This window comes from Podarcis vaucheri (genome assembly GCF_965113315.1).
Source record: "Podarcis vaucheri genome assembly, chromosome: 7".
Lineage (NCBI taxonomy): Eukaryota > Metazoa > Chordata > Lepidosauria > Squamata > Lacertidae > Podarcis > Podarcis vaucheri.
The window spans coordinates 26,228,763-26,253,686 of NC_138765.1; the positions used below are offsets into that span (position 1 = coordinate 26,228,763).

Below are 24,924 nucleotides of genomic sequence, written 5' to 3' on the forward strand. Positions count from 1 at the left end.
CTGCGCTTCAAGAGAGGTCACTATTGTACATGATTTTGGTTTCATGAAATTTGATTAATTGCTAATTAAATGCCAGTTAGTACTAGCTATTAAAGCTTAAGTCCTGAACATACTTCCTAGGGAGTAAGCCTCATTGGTCATAGTGAGACGTGTCTGAGTAAACATGCACACGATTATGCTGTAAGACATACTGCTGCAGGGGCACTTGTAATCTATCTATGCAGAACCAGCTCAGGAAGTTAAATAAATATTTGCCTCATGCTATTCAACTATTTAATTTCTTTTCATTATTGTTTTTTAATTTATTCATTTAAACATTTGTATTTTGCCTTTCTTTTTGTTTGGATCCACAAGGTACCTTAATAATAATATACAAGCAAATAATGAAAATATAGTTAAAGAGCAATATTGCAGAATTAGCATCAGTAAAAGGAATATAACAGAGCCCATTAATTATCCCTTGTCCCAAGTGCCCTTTATAACAACAGTCTTTTAATCTAGTATGTAGACTCTAGTATGTAGTATGTAGAATTCCGCAAAATAGACATTGCTGCTGAAAAAGCCATGTCTTGCGTAGCTACCCACTGAACATCAGATGGAGCGGGGAACCTAGACCCAGGACCTCAGAAGATTATCTATACAAGCAGGTCGGTTTTCATTGAAGAAGCTGGTCTTTGAAGTATCCTTGCCCCAGACCATTTATACTATATTGCCTTTTAAATCTGCCAGTCCAGATGCTTCACCACTGTTAACGGGAAGGGTAACTTTTTGTAACTTCACATGGATACCTTGCACTTATGTTAGGTTTTGTCTCTTGTAGAGTCTCTAAGGACATCCCAGCTGACTTTGGGAAACAGACAAGTAGCAGCCAGATGTATGAAACAGACAGACCTTCCAAGCGCCTACGAAAAAAGAGGAAGTTGCTTTTGGATTCTGAAGATGAAGAAGAAAATGCAGATGATGATGAGGTATTACAGGTTTAGTTGGAATCATAACCAAGCGACTACACTTGAGTTGGGCAGTGATGTATGTAAATCTCAAAAACTTTTTTGAATTAGAAGCAAATGTTTACATTTTACATTCAGAAAATATCACTCTGGAAAGTTTATAAATATATATTTTTATTGTGTGTGTGTGTGTGTATCATGGGGGGGGGATACACTATATGGCAGGTTATGCATTCTTGTTTGTTTTTTGCAATTCTACCTTTTTACCAAGGTACCCAAGGTGAGTTACAATTTAAAATACTAAACCTTTTTATTTTTATAAAAGAATGAAAATGTCAATCAGATGTATGAACATCTCGGTGTATTTTCTTATCATTTAAAAAATATGTCTATTTCTAGGAAAAGAATAAATTGAATTTGAAAAACCGCAAGAATGCTAAACCAGTAAAGCAAGGTAAGCGGAAGGCTTAATGCTGAAAAGCTGCTGTATAGTGGATAATTTTGCAGCCCAGAAGGCTGGGGCTGTAGAACCCATAATATATCTAGAATAGTAGAATTAAGGGTTGCGAGTAACAGTATACCAACTTGCAAAGCATCTGGATCATTCATTCTGGCGTCATCAAACTAGAGCCCCTCCTATGAACAGCAAGCTGAATATGATAAATCCTGTTAAAATAAACACTGGAAGATAAAATTGAAATGAAACTGATAATGATTGATGGGCTCTTAAGGATCATCTTAAATTAAATTACATCCTCAAATATTGTTCATCTTTTGCATTAATTTGTTGAACGCTTTTACTAAAGTCAGAGCTGGAGACATTTACAGCACACTTAATTAAGTGGAACTTGGTAAATATGTATAAGATTGCAGCCTGTTCATATTCCTCACGATCTGTCGGCTGGCCATTTAATTTCTTTTAGATTTGCTTTATTGCTGCTAATGGTTGCTCATCTTTTCCTGTACACAATATATTTTGAAGGACTATGGGAACTTGTTGTTTTGTACTGGTCAGTAAGGGTCTGTTTGACGAGTGCACCATTTACAGCTATCTAGAAACAAGAAAACCATATTTAAATAGCATTAAAAGTCTGCCTCAGATATTTACAACACAGAAAATATTTTGAAATTTATGAACAGACATTACAAAAAACACACCAATTCTGAGTATTTCCCGCCCCCTGTTTCATTTAGAACTATTATATATGGTTATTTTTTTCTCTTGCTGTGTTTTTGTATAAATAACTGTAAATGCGTAAATAATTAATTGTATGTGGTATGTTTGTAATTTCTAAAAAAGCAACACCAGAAACCAGATCCTTCCTGCAATTAGTTTTATTCATTTCTTAAATAGTAGATAGTTTTGCTTGTTTTAGTTCCCTAATATATATTCTACTAAGGGGAAGTTGATAGCATTAGAATTGTTGGACTGTACTTGAAAGCTGCTATCCATCTATTGTAGAATAAACGGCTTACCTTTGTGTGTATCTGAAGAAGTGTGCATGCACACGAAAGCTCATACCAAGAACTAACTTAGTTGGTCTTTAAGGTGCTACTGGAAGGAATTTTTTTATTTTGACTATGGCAGACCAACACGGCTACCTATCTGTAACTGGCTTACCTTTGGATACCCAATGTGGCAAATAGAAGCACATGCATGTGTATTTCTGCTTCAATGCTTTGCCCTGCAGAAATAATTTCCCTCTCATTCTGTCTCTGCTCAGTTACTCCTGGAAAGAAGCATGTGTGGAACTGGCTGTCATACTTAGAAGAAGAAAAAATGGCACCTGCTCCACTGAAACTCTTCAAAGAGGTTGACAGCTCTTGGATAATTTATTTATTTTGTTCGTGTGAATATTTAATGACTTTGTGCATTTGGTTAACAGAATTGGGGGGGGGGGCTGGTGTTGTTTTGGCATGTGCTGTGGTGCGTACAGGAGAAATAGAGTTTTCACCTTGTCAAACCAGCCTAGAGTTCTTGCACACAAAAGAGTTCTCCTACAGAGACGAACCAGACAGGGTTGACTTCCTTTATTTTGTGCTGCTGCAACACAGACTAAAGAGCTAGATTTACTGGTGGTGTTGTGTTGGCTAGCTGACTGGCTGGCTGGGTAGTTACATCTTGTCTGAAGGGTGCTTCCTGATGCCTTTCCAATAATATCCTAAAAGTTAACAAAGCACTGAGAAGCAGTCTGCACAAAAATGTACACCCAAAGCTGCCTTTTGGGTCAGTATGCAAGTTTGCTTGTTAAAAGGGGAAATGTGTAATCAAGCCCCATTTAGGAAGAATGCAGACAAACTCCCTTGCTCCTTTCATTGTTTCCTCTGTGTAGTCAGGAATAGTTTGCCCATTTGGATAGGGAAGAGCTGTCACTACAGAGTGACCAGAGCTGTTGCAACAAGGTGCTGCTCCCCAAAACAGCTTGCTGAGGAGACAGGTGGCCCTGGGCTTTCTCACTGTGAGGGAGTAGTAGACAAGAAAAGGGGAGAGCAAGTGCTGCAAGACAAAGGCCAACTGCCAAGTATGATCTAGCTGAGATTCCTGCATTGCTCGGGGTTGGACTAGATGACCCTTAGGTCCTTCCAACTCTATGAGTCTAAAAAATCTTCAATTATTGCCTTTACTGGATGCCAGAGAAATGAACCAATATGGACAGAGGAGGGTTTTATTTGTACTTGTTCCCCTGTTGAAATGGGAATATGTCAATCACTCACTAGAGAAAGTTTAATAGTTGTATTTTTTTTTAAGTTTGCACCCAACCCCTGTTTTAATTTGTGCCTTGAGTATGTGAAATTGCTCAGCGCTAGGATCATATCTTAGCCAGTGACTGTGTGAAGCTAGCTTTAGCTTTGCTAATTAGCATAGTGCTTATACTAATTGGATCCTTGACTTTTAGCATGTTGTAGATTATCTGATTAAAAAATAATCATTACAAGTGAGGGTACAAGTAGCAACCAATTGGCATGTCTAAAATTATGCAAGAAGCCGACCTCTATAGAATGTGAATATAGCACGCATCCTGTCTGATACCGAATTCCCTCAATTTCCATTGAAATGAAAAAATAGCACTTTGTAACACTGGGGAAATGTTCAGTCATCCATTTTTTTTCTAACGGCACCTTTCAGCTTTGATCAGTTATGTCTATAAAGATCAACTTCTTGATGGAAGTATGCATTGGTTATAAAAGGTTGTTTCAGGTTCCATTACCAGATTTCCTTTTAATTATCTACCTGTTTTTAGCCAGGGTTTGAGAGTTACGACTCTCTTTATATCAAAACTTGAAACTTTGTTCTTGGTTGATGCTTACAAAAGTCAGAAGAAGCTACTCAGTTCAGGTATCACACCAAGTCACAATTCAGATGTCAGACCAAGTCAGTTTTGTGCTCATGATAGTTTAGAACTAAACCAATGGATTCAGTTTCCAAAAGTTTAACAGTCAAACCATGGTGTACATCAGGGTGGGGAACCTTTTTGACTGCATGGGCCAGACCCTTATCAGGATGCCTTTGGTGGGTGGGGCTGTCTATTGAATGGAAGCCACTTCTGCTTCCTTGAGCAAGGTGTGCTCCTACTGCCCATCATCTTAACATTAGGTATAGGGCATGACTTCCCCCAAGTGGCTTTGTGGGCCAAATGAGGAGGCCTGGCATGCCAGGTTTGGCCCGCAGGCCAGAGAGTCCCAACCCTAGTCTACAGACAGTTTTTGTCTGCTTTTGTTTTCCCATCTGCTCAGCACTTAGCTCCTTAAGTTCATTTCTCTCTCCATAGAACAGCAGCCTCTGGAGGTGAAGTGATGGCCATTACCATGGTTTGTCAGTTCTGATATCATTCTGACTATAGCTCAAAAAATGGCTTGCAAATTAATTTCAAACCATGGTTTCCAATTCTTGTTTGCTGACTGATCACAAGCCATGGTTTTTCATTTCAGAGTTAGCTTAACTATAGCCAACTGATGTCTGAACTGAGCACAGAAGCTGCTTGTCTGATGTGGCAGAAACACAATATTAGCTTTCTAGTAATGACAGTGCTGCCGGTTGCCAGGAGATGAAGGGGTGGGAAGGTCAAGGTCGTGTGGGTGCACCAGCAGACCTAATCCAGTGTTCTCACTGTTGCACCCACTATGCCTTGACCTCCCCACTGCCTCACCCCACTCCATCATGGTAAGTGACAGTGACGCTACTGCCAAAAGTTAGCATTGCTGCTCTGTCCCACTGGGCAAGCCATTTCTGATGAATCACAGTCTTCAAATCAATATATTTGTGAATATAATTTTGATATAGATGTTATTCACCTTCCATCTTTCAGTGTAAAACAAGTACAGAGTTACCTCCATTAGAGAAACAGATTACACTAAATAACTAGAGTTCATTTCCTTATTTTCCCCATAGAGTATTAACACTGCAACAAGAAAGTCTTCGTTGAAATGTAAAATGTTTTTCCTCCATTATTTCCACTGCAGTCCCAGTCCTTTCCACAAAACAAAAACGGATTTAAAGTTGGAATGAAGCTAGAGGGCCTAGATCCTGAACACCCATCCTTATTTTGTGTTCTTTCTGTTGCAGAGGTATTTGCCTTTCTTTGTATTGAAATCAACAGTATTAACTTATTTTCTGAATAATAAGGGGGGAATAGACAGACAGAGGGAAGGTCTCTAAGGCATGCCCTGGATTAGTGAGTTAAAACGATGTCTAAAGATAATGCTTCACATTCTATTTAATTAAAAATATCTTCTGCCTTGATTTTGTTATTTTAAATTAAACAACTTTAATGGTTTTAAAGTCAGAAACAGATCCTGCCAGACTCAAAGGGTATTTTCAGGTAAACAAGATAATCTTTAATGTGTGTGTGTGTGTTTCCTTGGGTGTTTACTTGAATTACTGTATTTTTCCGTCTATAAGATGTCCCCATGTATAAGATGCCTGCTATTTTTGTGGCAACAACCAATCGCTAGTCCACCCTCGGCACTATCTGTGTATAAAACGCCCCCGTAATTTTTGACATTATTTTTTAGGAAAAAACCTGGTTTTATACACAGAAAAATATGGTAATTTTGAGGCCTGAATAAATGCCTACACATGTGCAAAATGGATCTCCTGGTAGGTGGGTAGGTGGGTGGGAGTGAGTGAGAGAGAGACTCAACATCAGTGTGACTGGACACTGCAGTGTAGAGACTTGAGTTCCACTGTGACAATAAGCATAAAACAGACTTCGTGGAGGAGTCCCTACAACTATAGATAGTAAATTTTTAAAGAGAGCATTTCTATCTTTTGCCAAAGATTATAAGGTGATGGAATCAATCCAGAGTTAAGTTTAAAAAACAAACCCAAACAAACAAAAAACCCTAAGGTTCATTTGACTTGTGAAAGGGATAACTTTGAGTTGCTTCATGCTTACAGGTGCAAGGGTACAGAGTGAGATTGCATTTCGATGGTTATTCTGAGTGTTATGACATCTGGGTTAATGCGGATTCTCCAGAAATCCACCCTGTTGGATGGTGTGAAAAAACAGGTCACAAGCTGCTTCCTCCTAAAGGTACATGAACTTATTTTTTTGTTCAAACAAGTGCATTTGGATGTAATGCTAAGCCACATTTTAGCACCTTGGGAACACACATGGATAAGCTTCAAGCTTTTATGCTCCCATCTCAATTGGGGTGGGGGTGTTTGAACAGAAAGTTAAAGGCATCCAGTTCCTGATTTGAGTTTGATGTAACATCCACACTTGGAACTCTTCTTAGTTTAAATGTAGGTTTGCTGAATCAAACCTAGGTTGTTTAATTTACTATTGTGTGTCATTTCATATAAATTGTAGTTAGTTCAAACATGGATGTGGATGCTTCCAGTCTCCTTGCCAGAGGAGGGGGAAGTGAGGAGGGACCTTGCAAACTCATGGCTCGCCTGTGCTCATTCTGATAGCACTAAAGTTAACATTGTTAAAAATGGGAAGAAGTAATTGAAATCTAAACCAATAAGTAGCCACTTCACAAAGTAGAAATGGGTACATATTAAATATAACATTTGCACCTACCTTTGCTTGCTTGCCTTTACTTGTTTGAGTAAAAGATATTAATATTTGTAAATAGCTTGTCAGGAAGGCAGTGCATAAGTGCAATAAATAATAAAATGAATAAATAATAATATGTGAGATGTTGAGACACTGTTTGCCCACCCTGTGTACAGCATGGAAATAAGCTGCTGAAGCAGTGTATTGTTTGCAGTGGATCATGTGTGGTAAACCTTAGAAGACAGAAATTTTACCGGACAGAAGAGAGTGCATTCACTTTTGCTGTAGTTTATGAAGCAGGCTTTTTTATAAGAAAAAAGACAAACTTTTTTTTGTTGGAGCCAAGTAATGGAAAACGTAAAATAATGAGAACTTCTTTCAGTAATGTGCAATGTAGCAAATGTATTCACTACTCCCCCCCCCCTATTAATGTGTTTTCTAGAGACTTCTGAAGTTTCAGATTAATGATTAAAAACTGCAATAATGTATTTAAAAGACAGAAGAAAGTGAGAGATATGTTAACTGAAGCCTGTAACTCCTGCCTATTTCACAGGGGCAGCTATTATGCAAAGTTCACATTCCTCCCACATCATTTCTATTTCTGAAAAACCAATCTGAATGTAGCAGCAGCCACTGTATAAAACAATACTTTTATCTCCCTCCCTCCCTCCATCCCTCCCTCTCTCTCTCTCTAGGTTACAAGGAAGGGGAATTTAATTGGACATCATATTTGAAGAACTGCAAAGCTCAAGCTGCCCCCAAAGCTCTTTTCAGAGCCCTGAGCACAGTAAGAGGCAGTACTGATGTTTTAGTCTTTTAAATTCCAGCCATTTCTAAAGCTTCAGGCAGGATATTATTGTGCCTTTTTCAAATGCTTGGAACAGAGGCTGAATTCCTAAGAAACAGGGGAATATCAGATGTCAAATGGGAAACCTATTTAATTTCTCACATTACATTTAGTAAACAGAGTTCATTGTCTGGCTTTTTATTTATGTGCACACGACAGACAACTATCCAAGCAAAGAAACAATTCTATTATCTGACTACTTACTAGGTGATTTGGCACAGACTAGATTGTATTTTGTCATATTTCTCTGGCATTGGCTACATTTTACCAGAATACCAGAACTTGCTCAGTCCTTGACGGGAAAATATTTGTTATACGTGTACTTACATCAAACACATTTCTGCTCATTTGAATAAATGCATTCATCTTCCCCATCTCCAGCATTTTTAAAATAGCTTTAGTTTGCTTCCCGTTCCACTCTGTCAAGTATCCTTGCTTGTACATTTGCATAGCACCTTGTCCAATCTGTAGCCTGGCAATGGTTGTCAAATTGTGTTGATTTCAATGAATGAGAAGGCCCTTTGTAACTCTTCCATGCAGAGTAGCCTTGTGGAGAAAGTAAGATCTGTTCCAGCTTTTCTTTGAATACAAGAGTCACTTCCCAGCAGCATTTTACATAGTCATATAATTGTAGGGTTGGAAGGGATCCAAAGGGTCATCTAGTCCAACCCCTACAATGCAGGAATCACAGCCAAAGAATCCCTGACAGATGGTCATTCAAGCTCTGTTTAAAAACCTCCACTGGAGAGTCCACAACCTTCCGAAATTGTCCGTTCCACTGTCAAAGAACAAGCAACCCATTTTTCAGCCAAGAATTGTGCCAGGAAGCAGTAACTGTATTTGTGGATAAACAAGCCCAGACATTATTTCTTTCACATGATTGTGTCTGCAGGGCCACTCTATTTGGAAATGTTTCATATATTTGAACAAGGTCAGGATCTTTAGGTTTCAGTCTGAGTGATCCCCCTCTATTTATGGGGAACATCTGCTGTATGTCAGAGGATTTGTCCAGTAATGTGCCAGAACTTGCTGTTACCATAGTAGAATTGTCATAGGATTCAGCCTCTAGCACTGAATTTTGATCCAAGTGGAAAATAGCATTTGCATTCTGCTGTCTTGATGTCATAGCGGATTATAGTTTAGAGGAGGGAGAAGAGGTTTGGATCTAAAGGTTCTCCTCCTCTGGATGAAGGAATCCTATCGGAGAAAGGGAAAATTCAGAATGCAAACCATTCCCACACATGTATTGCCAAGTTCGGTCTTTAATATGTCCAGTTAGAACAAACTCAGGAACCATGCCTGGGAAAGATTTCTACCTGAAACCTCTTTAGAAGGATAAATTTATTCAGCTGCTAGATTAACCTGCTAGTTTGACCTGGTATAGTTTGTTTTTTGATGAGACTTTCCCATATCTAACAAATTCTGGTCTTTAATATCCACTGGAAGGTGTGACTGTTTTAAAAAAAATGCTTTATTAGCATTCATTATACTAATGAAGCTGTAATTTCAATAATTTAGCAAACTGCAATGTTTTCTCAATTTCCTCCTGTTCCTTAGCCAGTCACACCTTCTGGTTTTCGAGTGGGAATGAAGTTGGAGGCCGTAGACAAAAAGAATCCTTCTTTAATGTGTGTAGCAACCATTGCAGACATGTTGGATAATCGGCTGCTAATTCATTTTGACAACTGGGATGAAAGTTATGACTACTGGTAAGTAAAGAAATATCTCCTCTGTTCATGCAACTATGGTATTGCTTGACATTGCCTAGGTAGAGAATGAATTTGAGTTCGGATGAGGGGGGCGCTAGTTCTGCATTTTGAGTCAGGCTCTAGTTCTGAATTTAGATTCATCAGGTCTTACTCACTTCCTGAATTTCTTAAGCTGTCTTAAACACACTTAAATTTCATTTAGTGCACCTTACCTTACCTCCAAGTGAATATGTTTGGGCCCAGTTGTTTGCTTGTGACATTGTCAAAACTTGTAGAACGGTGTACAGTTCACATCTTTTGGAAAATCTAGGGGGGAAATACTCTTTTACTTGCAAACTTATGCATGCTTACCATTTGTCATTATGATTTAATTAGTTATTTTAGAGGTATGTGTATGTATATGTATATATAACTATAGATAGGTATATTGTTGCAATTTTGAGCCACCCTGGGAGTCCTGTAAAGGACCAAAACCCAGAATATAACTGAATAACTGAATAAAATTTAACATTTAAGTTTTTCTAGCTAGGTCTTACCTAGTAGAAAAGGATTATACAACCTGCCTTAGGATCTACATATGTCTGGAACATTCTCTCTTTGTTTTGTAACACAATTTTCATTCATTTTCATCTTTAAACTGTTTAACATGGTTGCATCGAGAAATATCTTTGTTAGCATTAGAGCATATGACATGCAACAATTACATAAAATTAAAAATTAAGCAATAAAGATACTGGGAACTTCTGAAGGTGCTAGTCTAGACCCTCTAAAGCAGTGTTCCCCAACCTTGGGCCTCCAGCTGTTTTTGGACTACAATTCCCATCATCCTTGACCACTGGTCTTGCTAGCGAGGGATGATGGGAGTTGTAGTCCAAAAACAGCTGGAGGCCCAAGGTTGGGGAACACTGCTCTAAAGGGCAGGCTGCCCTACAGCATAAGAATCATTGGCTTATCCCTTCCCATGCCTGCTGATTTCTCCATGAAAATAAAATCCCACACCATAGCTGTATTTAGCTCAGTTTCTCTCTGCCTTGTTTCTGACACCAGAAATACACCCAAATGGAGGAAAGAAGGTTGCAGGAGACATTAGGAGGGGAGAATTGACAAGTATGTGAAAGGTTAAGCACTCTTTTCTCACATTCACCAATGCTTAACTACACATGTTCCTCATGCCCCTTCATTCACATTACTTTAGCAATTGTGGGTTGGGAATGTTCCAAGTTAGGGTGGAACTACACATCAAGGTTTAGGAGATTAGGGAATAGTTGACAGGTGAAAAGGATAGATTGATTGTTCCATGCAGTGAACTGCTACCCACTGAAGGACATCCAATCTATTCTCATTTCTGAACCTTCTTTCTCACTGTATGCAAATTTTAAGTCTTTTGCAACCTTGATTACTAGAAGCATGCTTGGAGAAAAAGAAAGAGCACTGAGAATCCCAGCATATCAAATTATGCTGCACATACCAGGTTCCTTAAAAAAAAAAAATACATCCTGACTTTCTTCCAAGTGGAACTCAAGGCAGGTTCTCAGCACAAGTGTAAATGCTTTGTAGATCAATGCAAATATATACAGTGGCCGCTCACACAACAGTCACACCAAGAGAGGAGAGAAGGCAAAAAGAAAAGAAAAAGAATACAGGGGAAAGCTATTTAAAAAGGCCCGGAATGAAGTCTGAGAACCAAGCCTTCACTGACCACAGACAGAGTCAGTCTGGTTAGAGGGATGACTCAATGGAAAGCAAGCATAGGGTCTGACTGATCCCTCCAGTAGGAGGCATCACCTTATTTTAGAAATGTCTTTCACCTGGATCTTCAAACGGAAATCCACATTTTTCCTGCCTTCCAAGCACTAGGAGGGATTATAACCCACTTGATACCTTCTTATGTTGAATAAGAAAAAAACCCTTCACAGTAAGTTCCAGTGTTTTGGTCTTCTTGAAGACATAGTTTTATGACTTTTAAAGCAAGTGGCTTCCATGTATGATCAGATTCAGCAAGGAAACATCAGATTCATTCTTTCATGTACTGGCTGTGACTGGAACTAGTTCTCTCTGTTTGATCCAGGTGTGATGCTAGTAGCCCTTATATTCGACCTGTTGGTTACTGTCAAGAAACTGGAACTCCCCTTACAACACCAGCTGGTATGTTGAAAGTTCACAAGTCCCTGTTGCATTCTAAACATTTGCAAGATGTGATCTGCTCTATATGATTCAGATGTGTATGAGGTCTGTTCTGGTTTCTCCTCTCCAATTAATTCTGCTAGATTTGTAGAATGGGAGACACCCCCCGCCCTGCCCGAGAGGATGGTCATATCCCAATTCTATTATGATAAGGGTAACTGCATGCTGGTGCTGGGTCACAAAATAGGGTCTTTGTTGACAACATGATGTATTGATGCTGGCTTAACAGTAGGGGGGTTCCTAACAACTCTCAGCACCCTTGGCAGACTACAGTTCCCAGGAGTCTTTTGTGGGAGGCCATGGTATGATATGGCTTTAGACATAAAGTGCAGATGGAGCCCTAGATAGGAGTTGGGATGGGAAAGGAGAATTGAGAGCAAAAAGGCCTTGCTTAAAAGCTCATAGGATCTCCACAGTGGGCTGGGGGATCTTGCTGGTGTTATTACTGCTGACTGAGGTGGCTGAAAAAAGTGTGTCACACACTGCTTCAGGGAGGAACAACTGTAGATTCGGGCCATTTGTCGTGGATGGTTTAGTTTAGATTCCTGCATTGCGGGGGGTTGGACTAGATGACCCTCAGGACCCCTTCCAACTCTACTGTTCTATGATTCTATGAAGTCTGGAGGGCAGCTCATAACGTTCACTTAAATCACCGAGTCCATTTTTGGCCAATCTCTAAGGATGTGGAATTTCAACTTAGAAGTTTTAGAGGTAATAAAGGTGCTTTAAAAGCCACTTTACATACAGAAAATGCAGTAAAATTAACTTTAAAATGAAAATGAAAACTAATGTAGTTATCATTATGATGTGGACCCATCTAGTGAATTTTCTGAGATTGCAAGAGTTATGAATGCTGTACTAGTTTCTACGTATTATAGATTCCATACCAAAATCTTTGAGCTTGTTTAGGCTTGCACAATTACTCCTTCCCTCACACTTTCCCTAACTACTACTTTTGTGCCAAACCATAGTTTGCTTTTGCACAAACACTGGTAACTTCTGGTTTGTGCTTATCCTCCAGACCAGAATTAAAAGCCAGGATAAAAGTTTGCAATGTTTTGGGAGGGCAAGAACAAGCTATCATTTGTTCATTTCAGATATGATGACAAGCTATGATTTTCCATGAAAGGGAAGGTATTGCAGTGCACATATGAAGGAGAGAGCAGCTCGTACACCAACTGATGAAGCAGCATAGATCTAAAACAAGCCTAGGCACATAACCTGAAGTGGAAGCTTACAATATATAAACATTTTTAAAAGTGATTTAATTTCTGATTTCAGTTCCCTTGCATAACAATGTATTGTTTGGTTAATGTACACTTCCTATCACTTACAGTTGTAGTTAAAGTGATAATATTTCTAAACCTCTCTGCAGAATACAAGGATTTCAAAAGCTTCTCATGGGAGAAATACCTGGAGGAAACTGGTTCTCAGGCAGCCCCAGCAAGAGCTTTTAAACTGGTTGGTCAACATCTTATCTAGTTTTATATTGGTGAATCACAACATTAAAAGCTATGGTTTTACTTTTGTACAGCTCTTAGTTATAGGTGGATGATTAGGATGATGATGGTTGCTGTTGCTGCTATTTTGTTATAATTATGGTATTTATGGAATGTTGGGTGCAAGGCAAATTAGAAATCATGTTCTAGATAAACTAAGTGGGTTATATGAAATGCTTTAAGGTAGCAGTATTTTTTAAAAAAGCTGGTAAATGGCACTGGCTTTTTGAATTTTATGAGCATAAGAAGAGCCTGCAGGATCAGACCACTGGCCCATCTAGTCCAACATCCTGTTTTCACAGTGACAAATCAGATACCTGTGGGAAGCATGTTTGCAACAGCATTCTGCCTACCTGTGATTCCCAGTAACTGGTATTCAGGGAATTCAGATATTGTATTACTTATATGATGTTAGCCACTCTGAGCCCAGCTCCGGCCAGGGAGGGTGGGGTACAAATATTTTTATTTATTTATTTGAGAGTCTCCGCTCCTCTACATGCAGCTACTGGGTGACCTTGGGCTAGTCACACTTCTCTGAAGTCTCTCAGCCCCACTCACCTCACAGAGTGTTTGTTGTGGGGGAGGAAGGGAAAGGAGAATGTTAGCCGCTTTGAGACTCCTGAAGGGGAGTGAAAGGCGGGATATCAAATCCAAACTCTTCTTCTTATTATTATTATTTATTTATTATAGTGGAGGTAGAACAGGGCCGTCATGGTTAGTGGCGCAGCAGCAGGCAGAGGCCCCATTAGCTAAAGTGGTGCTTCGGGTTAAGAACAGTTTCAGGTTAAGTACGAACCTCCAGAACTAATTAAGTACTTAACCCGAGGTACCACTGTAACTACAAGTTAGTTCAGATGTAAGAAATTGTGGTTAGTTAAACCAGAAAGCAACTTCTTCCAGAGACACTCTGGCATGCACTGAGGAAGCTGCTGATGGTGCTGCCCAAGCAATCTTACTTTTTTAATGCTAGGCTGTGGTTTATCATTACGTCCAGACTGCACCTTTAAATTATATATGGCTCACCTTACTCTCAGTAATGCTTGACTGCATTTGCAATGTGTTCCTTTACAGCGCCCAGCTCATGGATTCCAGCCTAACATGAAACTAGAAGCTGTAGACAAGAGAAATCCCATGTTAATTAGAGTGGCAACCATAACTGAAAAAGATGACCATCGTGTCAAGGTATGTGCATTCAAATAAGCCATGGTGGTACTCTAAGATTATGAAAAGAATATTGCATTTGAGCTTTCAAGAAAGAAAGCATATTCAGCAGTAATATGACAGCTTGATCTTAGTCCCCCCATGAATTGCAATGCTCCTGCTCACTATTGCTGGATGCTATTGTAATGCCACTTATTCTGGAATGACATTTCTGAATTGATTTTTCTTCCCCTTGAGCAATTCTCTGTATGAATCTAACATAAATTTGCCATGTTAGAGCTCTCATACCTTGAGGGTGACTTGCAATACGAACCTCAACATCAGGTTAACCTCATTTTTTTTTAATGCTGAACGCCTCCACTCACCATCCTGTAATGAGTACATAAACACATCAACTTTGCATTCAACTCATTGTATAAAATGGAGGTTTGTCAGATACAAAGATTGAAAATCTCCCTCAGTTCACAGAATAGGTGAAGCAGCAGCAGATTTTTCTCAAGTGCTCCTTAGTGGGCTCCTTCAGTTTTTATTTATCAGAATTGGATTTAGGCTATAAGAGCCCTCTTGCAAGGTCAAAGCAATGATGCTTATAGACCAGCATTCTGCCTCTGAAAGTGCCTAATTCAAGATGCTCTAGAGGAAGCATATAAGAGACTAAGAAACTAAGAGTCTCCAGTTGAGCACCTACTGTGGTTTCATTAATAACTATTGATATGCCTGTTGACTATACATTTGTAATTTTCCATTGTTGGATATCCACAGTAATTCTATTCTGTTTATGTGTCAATAAGGTTCTTCTAGTTCTAATGCTGTAGATTTTGTGTTATGGGTAAACATTCATTAGAAGTCAAAAGTGATGCCATAAACTGATATCGGAACCAGCAACTTAGATTTACCTAAGAATATTACACAGAATATTTTACCCAGAATATTATTTTTAACCCAGGAAACTTAGCTTTACTGGGCAATTTGGGTGGTCCCCCCCCCCACTTGGCTCACTGGCTCCAGAAGGCAGTTCTTGGGGAGCATTGTTTGACTCCATGAGTTTTCCAGTATGGAGTCCTGCAGGGGTCAGTCCTGTCCCTCATGTTGTTTAACATCTAAGTGGGGTCCTAAATAGTTTTGGAGTGTGTAATCAGTATGCTGATGACGCACAGCTCTATTTCTTCTTTTCATCTTCTGCAAGGGAGGCAGTGGACATGCTGAATCAGTGCTTGGTTAAGACTGGATGAGAGCAAATAAACTGAAACTTAATCCAGGGAAGACAGGTGCTGTTAAGCGGGTGCTTCCTCTGTCTGGCTGAGTGGTGTGCAACCTGCTCTAGATGGGATCACACTCCTGAAAGAGCACATTCATAGTTTGGAAGTTGTATTGGTTGCATTGCTGTCACTTGAGACACAGGTTGCCTCAGTGGCATGGCGTTCCTTCCTCCAGCTTAGGCTGGTGGCCTAACTATGACCCTGTCTGGACAGGGATAACATGGCCACAGTAATCTATGCTCTGGTAACCTCAGGATTGGACTATTGCAATGCATTTTAAACGAGTCTGCCTGTGACATTTTATTTACTGGCTTTGTTCGTGTATTTATTAACTACAGGTGTATATTGCCTTTTTACACATATCTTCTCAAAGCAGTTTACATACTGTTTTAAATTCTGTACATGAAATGATAAAACAGTTTCAGAAATGATTCAAAAGCAATTCAGACTTATATCCATGGAGCACAGTGGCTACTAGTCCTGATGGTTATAGCAACCTCCAATTTCAGAGGCAGTATGCTGCTGAATACCAGCTGCTGGGGAGCAACAACAAAAGAGGGCTTCTGCCTTCATTTTCTGCTTGTAGACTTCCAGAGGCTCCAGTAGGAAACATAATTGTAGACTAGCTGTACCAAAGGTATGATTCAGCAGGGCTCTTATGTTCAAAAAACACACATCCAGGTAAATCCCTGGTTGGGGGAGAGTTTCACTTTTGTCTAAAGTAAAACTAAGGAAGATCAAAAGACTCTCCAGGGAATGTATTCCACAGCTCCAGAGCCACAACCAAAAAGATTCTGCTCCTGTTAGAAGCTCTTAGAGTTGTTACAAGAAACATTATCTTATGATACTGAAAATGAAATAAAGAGAGATGATGAAGCTGTTAAGAGGTATGGATATGAACATGCATAGAAGAATAAATAGACTATGTACGTAAATGTAGAAGAAAATATGATGTCTATCTGTAAATTTTAAAATGCAATTAAAATTAATTTTAAAAGGAAAACAAGAAACATCATCTTATAACTTTCATTCTTTCTTCCTCCAATATGGGTTTCCTCCTCTTTAGATACACTTTGATGGCTGGGACCACAGTTTTGATTTTTGGGTTGATGCTGACAGTCCAGACATTCACCCCATGGGCTGGTGTGCAAAAACTGGACATGCCTTGCAACTCCCACCAGGTGAGACAAAGAATAATGTTGTAGTTTCTTTCTCCCCTCCTTACCTAATTATTTAAAACAAGACTTTGAAATCTATTCCTGAACAAGTTTTGTTTTTCTAGGGACTGCGGACCCATCAGGGGCAGTAGGACAGGGATGCCCTACTCCTGGTTGTCAGGGATTGGGTCATGTCAGGGGACCCAGATATGGAACGCATTACACGTACGTGTGCCCAAGAGTTATGGGGTAATTGCCAGCAGATTGTAGGGCAATATGTATCAGTTGCCCAGCACCTGTTTATCAAGTAATGCAGCTTCAGTGAACTACAAATATGAATGCGTGTCTCAGTTATAAAATGCTGTGCTTCTAGCTCCCTCTTGTGCTTTGTATTTGGCTTCACTGACAAGCTTTATACTGACACCACAGAAAAGTAGCATCAGAACCTGGCTATACATATTACAGCTACTCACATGAAAGAGGCAGCTCTAGCTGTTTAGAATCTCATTGTTTCATTCCCAAAACTTTGCCAGCAAGAAGGGAAAGTTGGAGTGGCTTGAAGAGGTGTCCTTGAACATTCTCAACCCACCCAGGAGAAAGTTGAGACAAAGGAGCAAAGAACAGCTCCTTAGCTTGGGAAAGGATTTGTGTTTCATAGTTGGTTGTGTGTGTGTGTGTGTGTGTGTGTTTAGGATTTCCAGTGTTTGTTAGGCAAAAATCCATTAAATTGCTTTCCCCCAATAAACTCTGTAAGATTTAAAAATTAATAAGGCAAAGTCAGTAAGGCAAAGGCAGGACTCCCTCTTTTAAGCAAGGAGCTGTTTCTACTACTTTGACTCATTGACACTCTCATAAGTCTTTCTAAACATGAAACTAAAACCAAGCTGTGCAATGGGATTCTTGTCATTAAAATAGCTGACTGCAGATATAGGCTCTGGCGGGATACATGTTACACAACCCAGGTGCAGCACTAAAAAAGCGCAAGATTACATGGACTCCTCTGCTTTGCATCTTGCTTTCTGCATAATATTTCCTACATAAAAAAGAGAAGATTCATAGCCTACTTCCTCATGAATTTCGGAATTCTTAAAGACCTCCAGAGTGCTCCTTTCTGTTTTGTGCCACTAAGCTGGTGCAGGATTGCATATTAGAATGTTCCCCCGTGTTAAAAACTCCCAGATTGTAAAAAGGTAGCATATTGGGATAAGGAGATTGTTTTTTCCTTCCTCCAGCCTTCTCCCTTGATGTGCTAACTGGCCGTTTAGAGGAAGCTCTTTATGTGGGGGAACAAACATGATTCATATATTTTGCGGAATGACAATATTGTTGTTTTGTTGTTTTTAGTTATTTTGAATTTGTATATCCCCCTCCACAGCAAAGCTCTCTGAGTGGAATTACATTAAAAACCATTTGAAATAAAAAAAAAAAGTTTTCACCTGTCACCTGAAATCCAGAATGGAGGGTGTAAGGAACTTTCTTGGACAGATAGTTTCATGGCTGATACATATTTACTGTCCTTTAATCCAAAGATCTCAGAGTGAGGGACAATTAAGCTTCAATAAATAATGGTACCGATAAAAATCAGGATAAAAATACATAAACCAGCAGTAAAACAACCAGATTGGCATAAAATCAATCACACTTCCCCAAATGCTTTTGTGAAAAGACACGTTTTAAGCTGGCATCAGAATAACATTGACATAAATGTTTGTCAAATCTTAAGGTGGATGAGATTCCAGATATGGGAAGAGGTGTTTGTTCAGATAGGCAAAAACTTGTGTTTATATTATTTTATTTTTGAGGGAGGCAAAGCTTGATTTACAGGAAGGAGAAAGAAACTTGTGTTTAAAGGTCAGAACCATTTGGGGTGGGGAAGAGTAACCAACCTAAGTTTTCTCAGACCTGTATAGTATGGTCCCAGTGTCCAGAACAAGTGATGCAATTCTTTTGGAAGACTAGGTTGGCCTTGAGAATCTTAGCCATTGAAAAGGCCGCCAAAATGTAGGCGTTTTGTAGCAATTGCCTTTCTGTGTTTGTGCCAGCTCACATCCCCACCTGCTCCTTTTGCTTCCTTCTTTAATGTGTGTGCTTATTTTTATTTTTATTTCTTTATTTGTAAAATTATTTATATTCCACCTTTTGGGGCACAGCCCATCAAAGGTGGCTCACAATATCATAAACTGATGATTAAATACAGTGGCTGAAAACATGGACAAAGGCAGCAGCATTAACAATTAATACAAGGGTGGTTAAAACAAAGGCTAAGAAACAACTATGCAGAGCTACATTTTGAAACAGCTCCAAAGCAAAAGCCTTTAGGAAAAGGCAGTTATAAAAAGATGAGTGTTGTTTTTTTTTAAGGACTTGTTCTTCTCTTCACTCTTCACTCTTCTCTTGAGCTGACCCACCATACCCCCTGCCTCTGGCTAGCTTTTTATGTGCCCTGTTTCCTGAATTCTGGGCAAGATTTTACTTTCATTCATGTTGCCCCAAGCTCATTCAGCTACTCGGTGTTGTTGAAGAGCAGTCATTTTGGCAGCTGATGTCCTTCCCTCCTCCTTTCGCTGAAAACTGCATCTCTCTGCAGAATTTCTGTTTTAGCCTGTGGCTGCTAAGCATTTACTTCCCAGGACCCTTTATCTTACATGCCTGCCATTTGTTGCTCTTGCAGAGTTGCTGTATTATCCTGCTTTGCTAGTTAGTATAGGCCTCAGAGGGAGAAGGTGGAACAATTGGGTTGCATAATATTTTTCTTGTGGAAACATTTTTCTGCTTTTGATGTAGATTAGTTGGCTGCCCATATTCTGAAATCAATCGCAGCAGGGAGAGTTCTTTACAAGATCGTCTTGGTGGAGAAAAACCTTCACCCAGTGCTAATGTTCAGAAGCCCAAGAAACCTGAGACTTCTGCAAGACTTACAGACCTTCAGGAAGACTCTCCACAGTCCAGGTGAAGTTTTAAACTAAACCTTAAGGCCTACTATAATATTGGGCACATTTATTAAGCTACTCTTGCACTGGTCTTGCTTTCCACTTGCCCCAGACTCTCCAGAAAAGCTTGCCTGGTGCCAATATTGTGATCTTTTTGGTGCCAGGCAAAGATGTCCCTGTTCTCTCAGGCACTTGAACAATAATACTGTGTTGGTTTTGTGGCCTTTTCCTGACAGCAGTTGTTGTTAACCCTGCTGCTGGGTGGGGAAAGATTCTTGTTTTGTGACTGATTTTGGTGGGGAACATTTTTGTGTATTTTTAATTGCCCCACAGAACTTAATTAGAGTTGCTGACAGCTGAGCCAGTCCTATCTGCATCACCGTATCCTATCCTGAGGACTTTACCAGGCTTTATCTGCACAATCACAACCCTTAATTTGTGAGGATTTGCCCTGAGTTCTAATTCATGGCTAGTTGGGAAGTGGTTTTTATAGACATAAATATTGTATTCTTAGTAGAAAATCATCCACACAAGATGGGGAGAGATCAGGACGGAGCAGTGTCCACAGTCTTTCTGAGCAGTCTGAGACCAGCCAAGAGAAGGACTCAGTGGAAGGGGAATCATCTGCTGTTACTAAAATCAAATCAAAAGGGTAAGCAAAGTTGTTCAACTTGTCAAACCTACTCCTAATAAAGTTTCCCACCTGCACCATTTAGTTTTGAAGTGAAGGGAAAATGTTGGGATACTGATTACAGATGCAAGGGTAGCTTTCAAGGAGAATTAAACAAATTCATGGAGTATCAACAAATGTACCTGAACAATTTGAAAATCAGTTAAAAGTCACTGAGTCAATTTCCAAACCATTTTTTTACATTACAATTGAGTGATCCTCAGCTGGCACTGGACCCAACAATTTCTATTCCAAAGGGGTTAGCGGCCTGTGTCAGCATAAACTTAAAAAGTTTTAAAGGGTAGCATGTATTGTGACATAAGCATTTGTGAATCAGAGCTCATTTTATCAAATGCTGGCTAAACATGCTACAAAAAAACATTTTAAAGTCTTTTATTCAGCTCCGTGATTCAAGTGTTCTTTGGAGAAGCAATTTTGTCTCTTCTGTATAATTGTTTGCCTTACTGCCCAAATCTGTGTTTTCAGGATTGGTTGCTCACGTAGCTATATACAGCTCCAGCTAGTGAAGCAGGAGGCTGATGGAAGAGGTTAGTTAATTTTGTGTTTGTGCTTTTTAAAACCATTGAAACAATTGTGGAGTTCCTGGAAATTTGGTCATGAAAATTATATATTTTGCTAAATGGGTGGTTTCAATGATAAGGTCAAACTATTTGTTTTGATGCTTGCTGCTGCTTACATTTCTCCCACCTCTTTTCCTCTGGCAAACCTGTTAAAATGAATGTTAATTGTTTCTGCAGAGATCGGATTACTCATTGGAGAGCCATAAGTGTTCCATCTCTTTCCACTGACCACTGATCAATATAACAGGTGCAATCCACAGGGAGAGCTTTCTTCACTAGAGAGATTTCCCTGCTTCAGTTCAGAAAAATCTACAATCCGTATAAAAAAGTGAGGGCCCACAACAAAAAAAGTAGTGTATCCCCAGCCCATAATTGCTCATCTTCTAGCAAGCTTATAGCACTAGTGCACAGAGGAGAGGTTTCAGGAAGTGGGAAAGGAAGAGGTTGTAGCTCCCCCCCCTCCTTTCTCACTCTTCCAAAAACTTCAACCACTTGTGCTGTAGCAGCACCAAACAGCTTTATTGTTATGTATTTGGGGGAGGAGTCATGTTGTTTCCCTAACAACCTCCTTGTAAAATGCAGGGAGGGGAGTTGTACAATCTCATCATAAGCAGCCCCTTTGAGCCCTAGTATTCCTCAATCATTTTTAAACTAGGGGAGGAGTAAGAACACAGCATTTCACAGACTGTTCAGTCCTTGCTCTCTTATAAAAAGTATATTTTAGTTATTCAAAAATGCCACTAGATGTCACTACAGACCTTTACATTAACCATCACTTAAAAGGTCCTGGTGTTTTGAAATACCTTTCTTTTTGTGTATGTGTCCCGGTGGAGGAGGGGGAGCGGCAAACATAATTAGCTAATGTTGTTAACCCAATAAATCATGCTAATGTTGTTAATCAAAGAAATTGTGCCATGCCATGTTAATCAGTGGCTCCAGTATATGCTGTATAGATAGCCACAAATCTTTACTGCACCATGACACAGCAATAATCAGATGATCTTTTATATATGAGAGGGATAGAGAGGCAGGCAGGCGGGAGATGTTTTCTTGTTCTTAATGCCTCTATTGTTTGACAAATGGAGACTGATACGTTAGTCTGGAAGGAACTGCCAACCTTCCTGACCTTGGAGTCATCTCTCCAGGGATGTGACCAGTGCTTGTCATTATCTTGTATGCAGAGTGCTCTGAACAGGCAGGATACAAACTGTAAGCTGGAATGGTGCCATTAATTTCCATCTGAAGATGCAGTTACCCAACCTCCTCCTCCCTGGCAATCCCTCCTGTGTTAGCATCGGGGCATCTCTTCCCTGAGAGCATCTGTAACAGCACAGGGCTTTCTTCTTTACCTTTTTCGGGAGGGATGCTCTGAGCACATCCAGCCTGCACTTCTAAATTGCACCTGAACAAGGACTGACTCATCTTCTTTCCTTCCCTGCCCTCCCTCTTCCCAGACACAGCATTTGCTCTGCAGCAGGCCCTCCACCAGTCTGTCTTCATGCCTTCCCTTTCTGCAAACCCTACCCACCGCCTCCATCTCTGCTGGGAGCAACACTGCAAGCTGCTGCCGGAGGTCTCTGGCCTCACCGCCAAGAATGTGGCCAAATGGAGTGTTGAAGAGGTGAGTTGTGCTTCCTGATTCCCCCCCCCCCTGTCTAATTGGAAAGCATTTTTAATACAGTGGTAGTGATTCTTTTCTTCCTCTGCTTTACAGCTGTGGCTAATTCAGAACTTTCGATCAAGACACATAGATTTGCACTGATCCTTCCTTGTGCAGCCATGCCACTTTTACCAGCTGCCCCCTTTGGGGCCTCTTTCGACAATGGCCTTTTCTGTGCTTGTCTGCTGCTGACTCACTTTACATTGCAATTGTCCTGCGCATGCTTGCATGACTGTGGCACAGAATACCCCCACAGTTTGCATGATTGCTGACAGACAGACCCATTCTGTTGAGACTATGGGTTTACAGTCAAAACTAACGTTGTGCTTTGCTGCAAGCCAATATGTTTCCCCTGCAGTCAGGGATTGAGTGACACAGCATATCTGAGCCGTGTACATTTGCACCAGTTGCCTTGGGAGTTAGCAATCGCTATACCACAGGCTGAAAGTGGCAAAGAGTGGTTTTGTTTGAGCTGATGTGAGTGGGTAGATGAAAGTCCATTTGGTTTGACGATCACTTTGCCCTATTTTGAAAATGTATAAATTATACTTTTTTCAAGGGTTATGCTTCATAGTAGTTGCAGTAGTTGTTCCTGTAAAATTTATTCATTTATGCTTCAAAATTTGGAGATGTTTGATATCATGAAAGACTGACACTTCAAAAGTTTGAGCCAAATGTTACTACTTCATCATTAACATGTTGTTATGATTATTATTTTGATTAATACAAATATATGAAGCTATCTTATACTGGTTTTGATATAATAATATGATTTGCCATTACATGAATGAGACTCGAGCTCACACATTCACCTTTCTTGCTCCCGCAAGGCCATGAGGAGGAGATATAAAGCTTTCATAGAAACATAGAATTGCAGAGTTTGAAGGGGTCCCAAGGGTCATCCAAACCAACCTCCTGCAATGCAGGAATCCTGCCCACAATGTCATCCCTGGCTGGGCTTGAACCACCAAACTTCTGGTTAACAGCCAGAGGCACTGACCCATTGTGTCACATTCAGTAGTATGCCATACCCTCCAGAAGCTGTTGTGCTGCACCTTTTATCATCCCTGACTATTGGCCATGCTGTCTGGGGCTGATGGGAATTTGAGTCCAATGCCTAGAGGGCACCATGTTGGTCACCCCTGGGCTTTAACTATGATTTATTAAAACAAACCAAATGAGTATGCTCTTGACTGCCATAGTTCTCCTTCCTAGGCCAGAGAGCAATTGTTGTGACTATCCCTCTCAGTCCTTTTTAGCCAAAGAGAGGCAGCTACAGTAGAACTGTAGCTTTCATTCTGGCCTAAGCCAGAATACATCAGTCGGTCAAGCATTGCAAAAATATAGAGCTCCAGATACAGATTGCTTCACAGTTACATAGTGGTCCCTATTCTGGCCTGGAGAAAGAGTGAGGTGACTGGAGCTTGAAATATTTTGATTGGGAGGAGGAGATTACTTCTTTGCATAGGGTACAGTGATAGTTAAACTGGGGAACTCACTCCTGCAGGAGGCAGTGATGGTACTTGGATGGCATTAAAAGAGGATAAGGCAGATTCATGGAGGATGAGGCTAGCAATGATGGCTATGAGCAATGATGGCTATGCTCTGCCTCTACAGTTCAAGGCAGTAATGTTTCGGAATAGCAGTTGCTGGAAGCCACAGGAGGCAAGTGTGCTCTTGGGCTCAGACCCTGCCTGCAGGTTTCCCCCAAGCATTTGGTTGGCCACTGTGAGAGTAGGATGCTAATCTAGAGAGGGCCATTGGCCTGATCCAGCAGTTTCTTGTGTTGTTATGAGGGGGGAACACTTGCTTGTCCAACTTAAAGCCTCTTCGACTAGTTTGACTTCTGAAGGAGAAAAGCTATCTATTCAGAATACAGCTCTTGAGACAACACTATAAAATAGTTGAGCTCTTTTTAAAATTGCTGATCAAACAATTCTTAACGATAATATTCTTTCTGCCCACCATGCTCCTTTAATCCAGTTAAACTCTGTAATTGCAGGGGGAGAATATTAAACCCGCTATCATGCTTCATTTATTTTCTTCACCTCAAATATCCTTGAGTTTATCTGTATTTTGGAGAAGAACATCTCATTCCAATTTCAAAATCCTGGCTGTAGAACTCCTACTTAGTGGGTCTGGCTGCACAGACATTCCCTAGCCAATCATCACCCTAGGATAGGAAGTGAAATTTATTGGTATGTGGCACTTAATTTGCTTATCACAAATTCTGTAAGCTCAGAAGGAACAGCACTGTGAAATCATTGGGGAACTGCCCAACTTGCATTTTGATCTTATGCATGTTTTCTCAGATG

The 24,924-nt window shown here is 40.1% G+C and overlaps 1 protein-coding gene across 13 annotated transcripts in view; it reads left to right on the forward strand.

The window, feature by feature from the left end:
- LOC309537091 (lethal(3)malignant brain tumor-like protein 4) overlaps positions 1 to 24,924 on the forward strand; it is a 61,933-nt gene that overhangs the window by 24,960 nt on the left and 12,049 nt on the right. For 10 of the 13 annotated variants that reach the window (XM_082231557.1, XM_082231556.1, XM_082231564.1 and 7 more), the window contains 16 exons: positions 821 to 968; positions 1,347 to 1,401; positions 2,672 to 2,760; positions 5,409 to 5,513; positions 6,346 to 6,481; positions 7,648 to 7,739; positions 9,357 to 9,508; positions 11,577 to 11,653; positions 13,068 to 13,153; positions 14,263 to 14,373; positions 16,678 to 16,792; positions 16,894 to 16,993; positions 19,553 to 19,717; positions 20,213 to 20,350; positions 20,855 to 20,916; positions 22,404 to 22,570. In XM_082231557.1, the coding sequence (XP_082087683.1) occupies positions 821 to 968; positions 1,347 to 1,401; positions 2,672 to 2,760; positions 5,409 to 5,513; positions 6,346 to 6,481; positions 7,648 to 7,739; positions 9,357 to 9,508; positions 11,577 to 11,653; positions 13,068 to 13,153; positions 14,263 to 14,373; positions 16,678 to 16,792; positions 16,894 to 16,993; positions 19,553 to 19,717; positions 20,213 to 20,350; positions 20,855 to 20,916; positions 22,404 to 22,570 (1,798 nt within the window). The remainder of the gene's footprint in view (positions 1 to 820; positions 969 to 1,346; positions 1,402 to 2,671; positions 2,761 to 5,408; positions 5,514 to 6,345; positions 6,482 to 7,647; positions 7,740 to 9,356; positions 9,509 to 11,576; positions 11,654 to 13,067; positions 13,154 to 14,262; positions 14,374 to 16,677; positions 16,793 to 16,893; positions 16,994 to 19,552; positions 19,718 to 20,212; positions 20,351 to 20,854; positions 20,917 to 22,403; positions 22,571 to 24,924) is intronic. The other 3 variants (XM_082231566.1, XM_082231560.1, XM_082231567.1) reach the window with 3 other exon arrangements.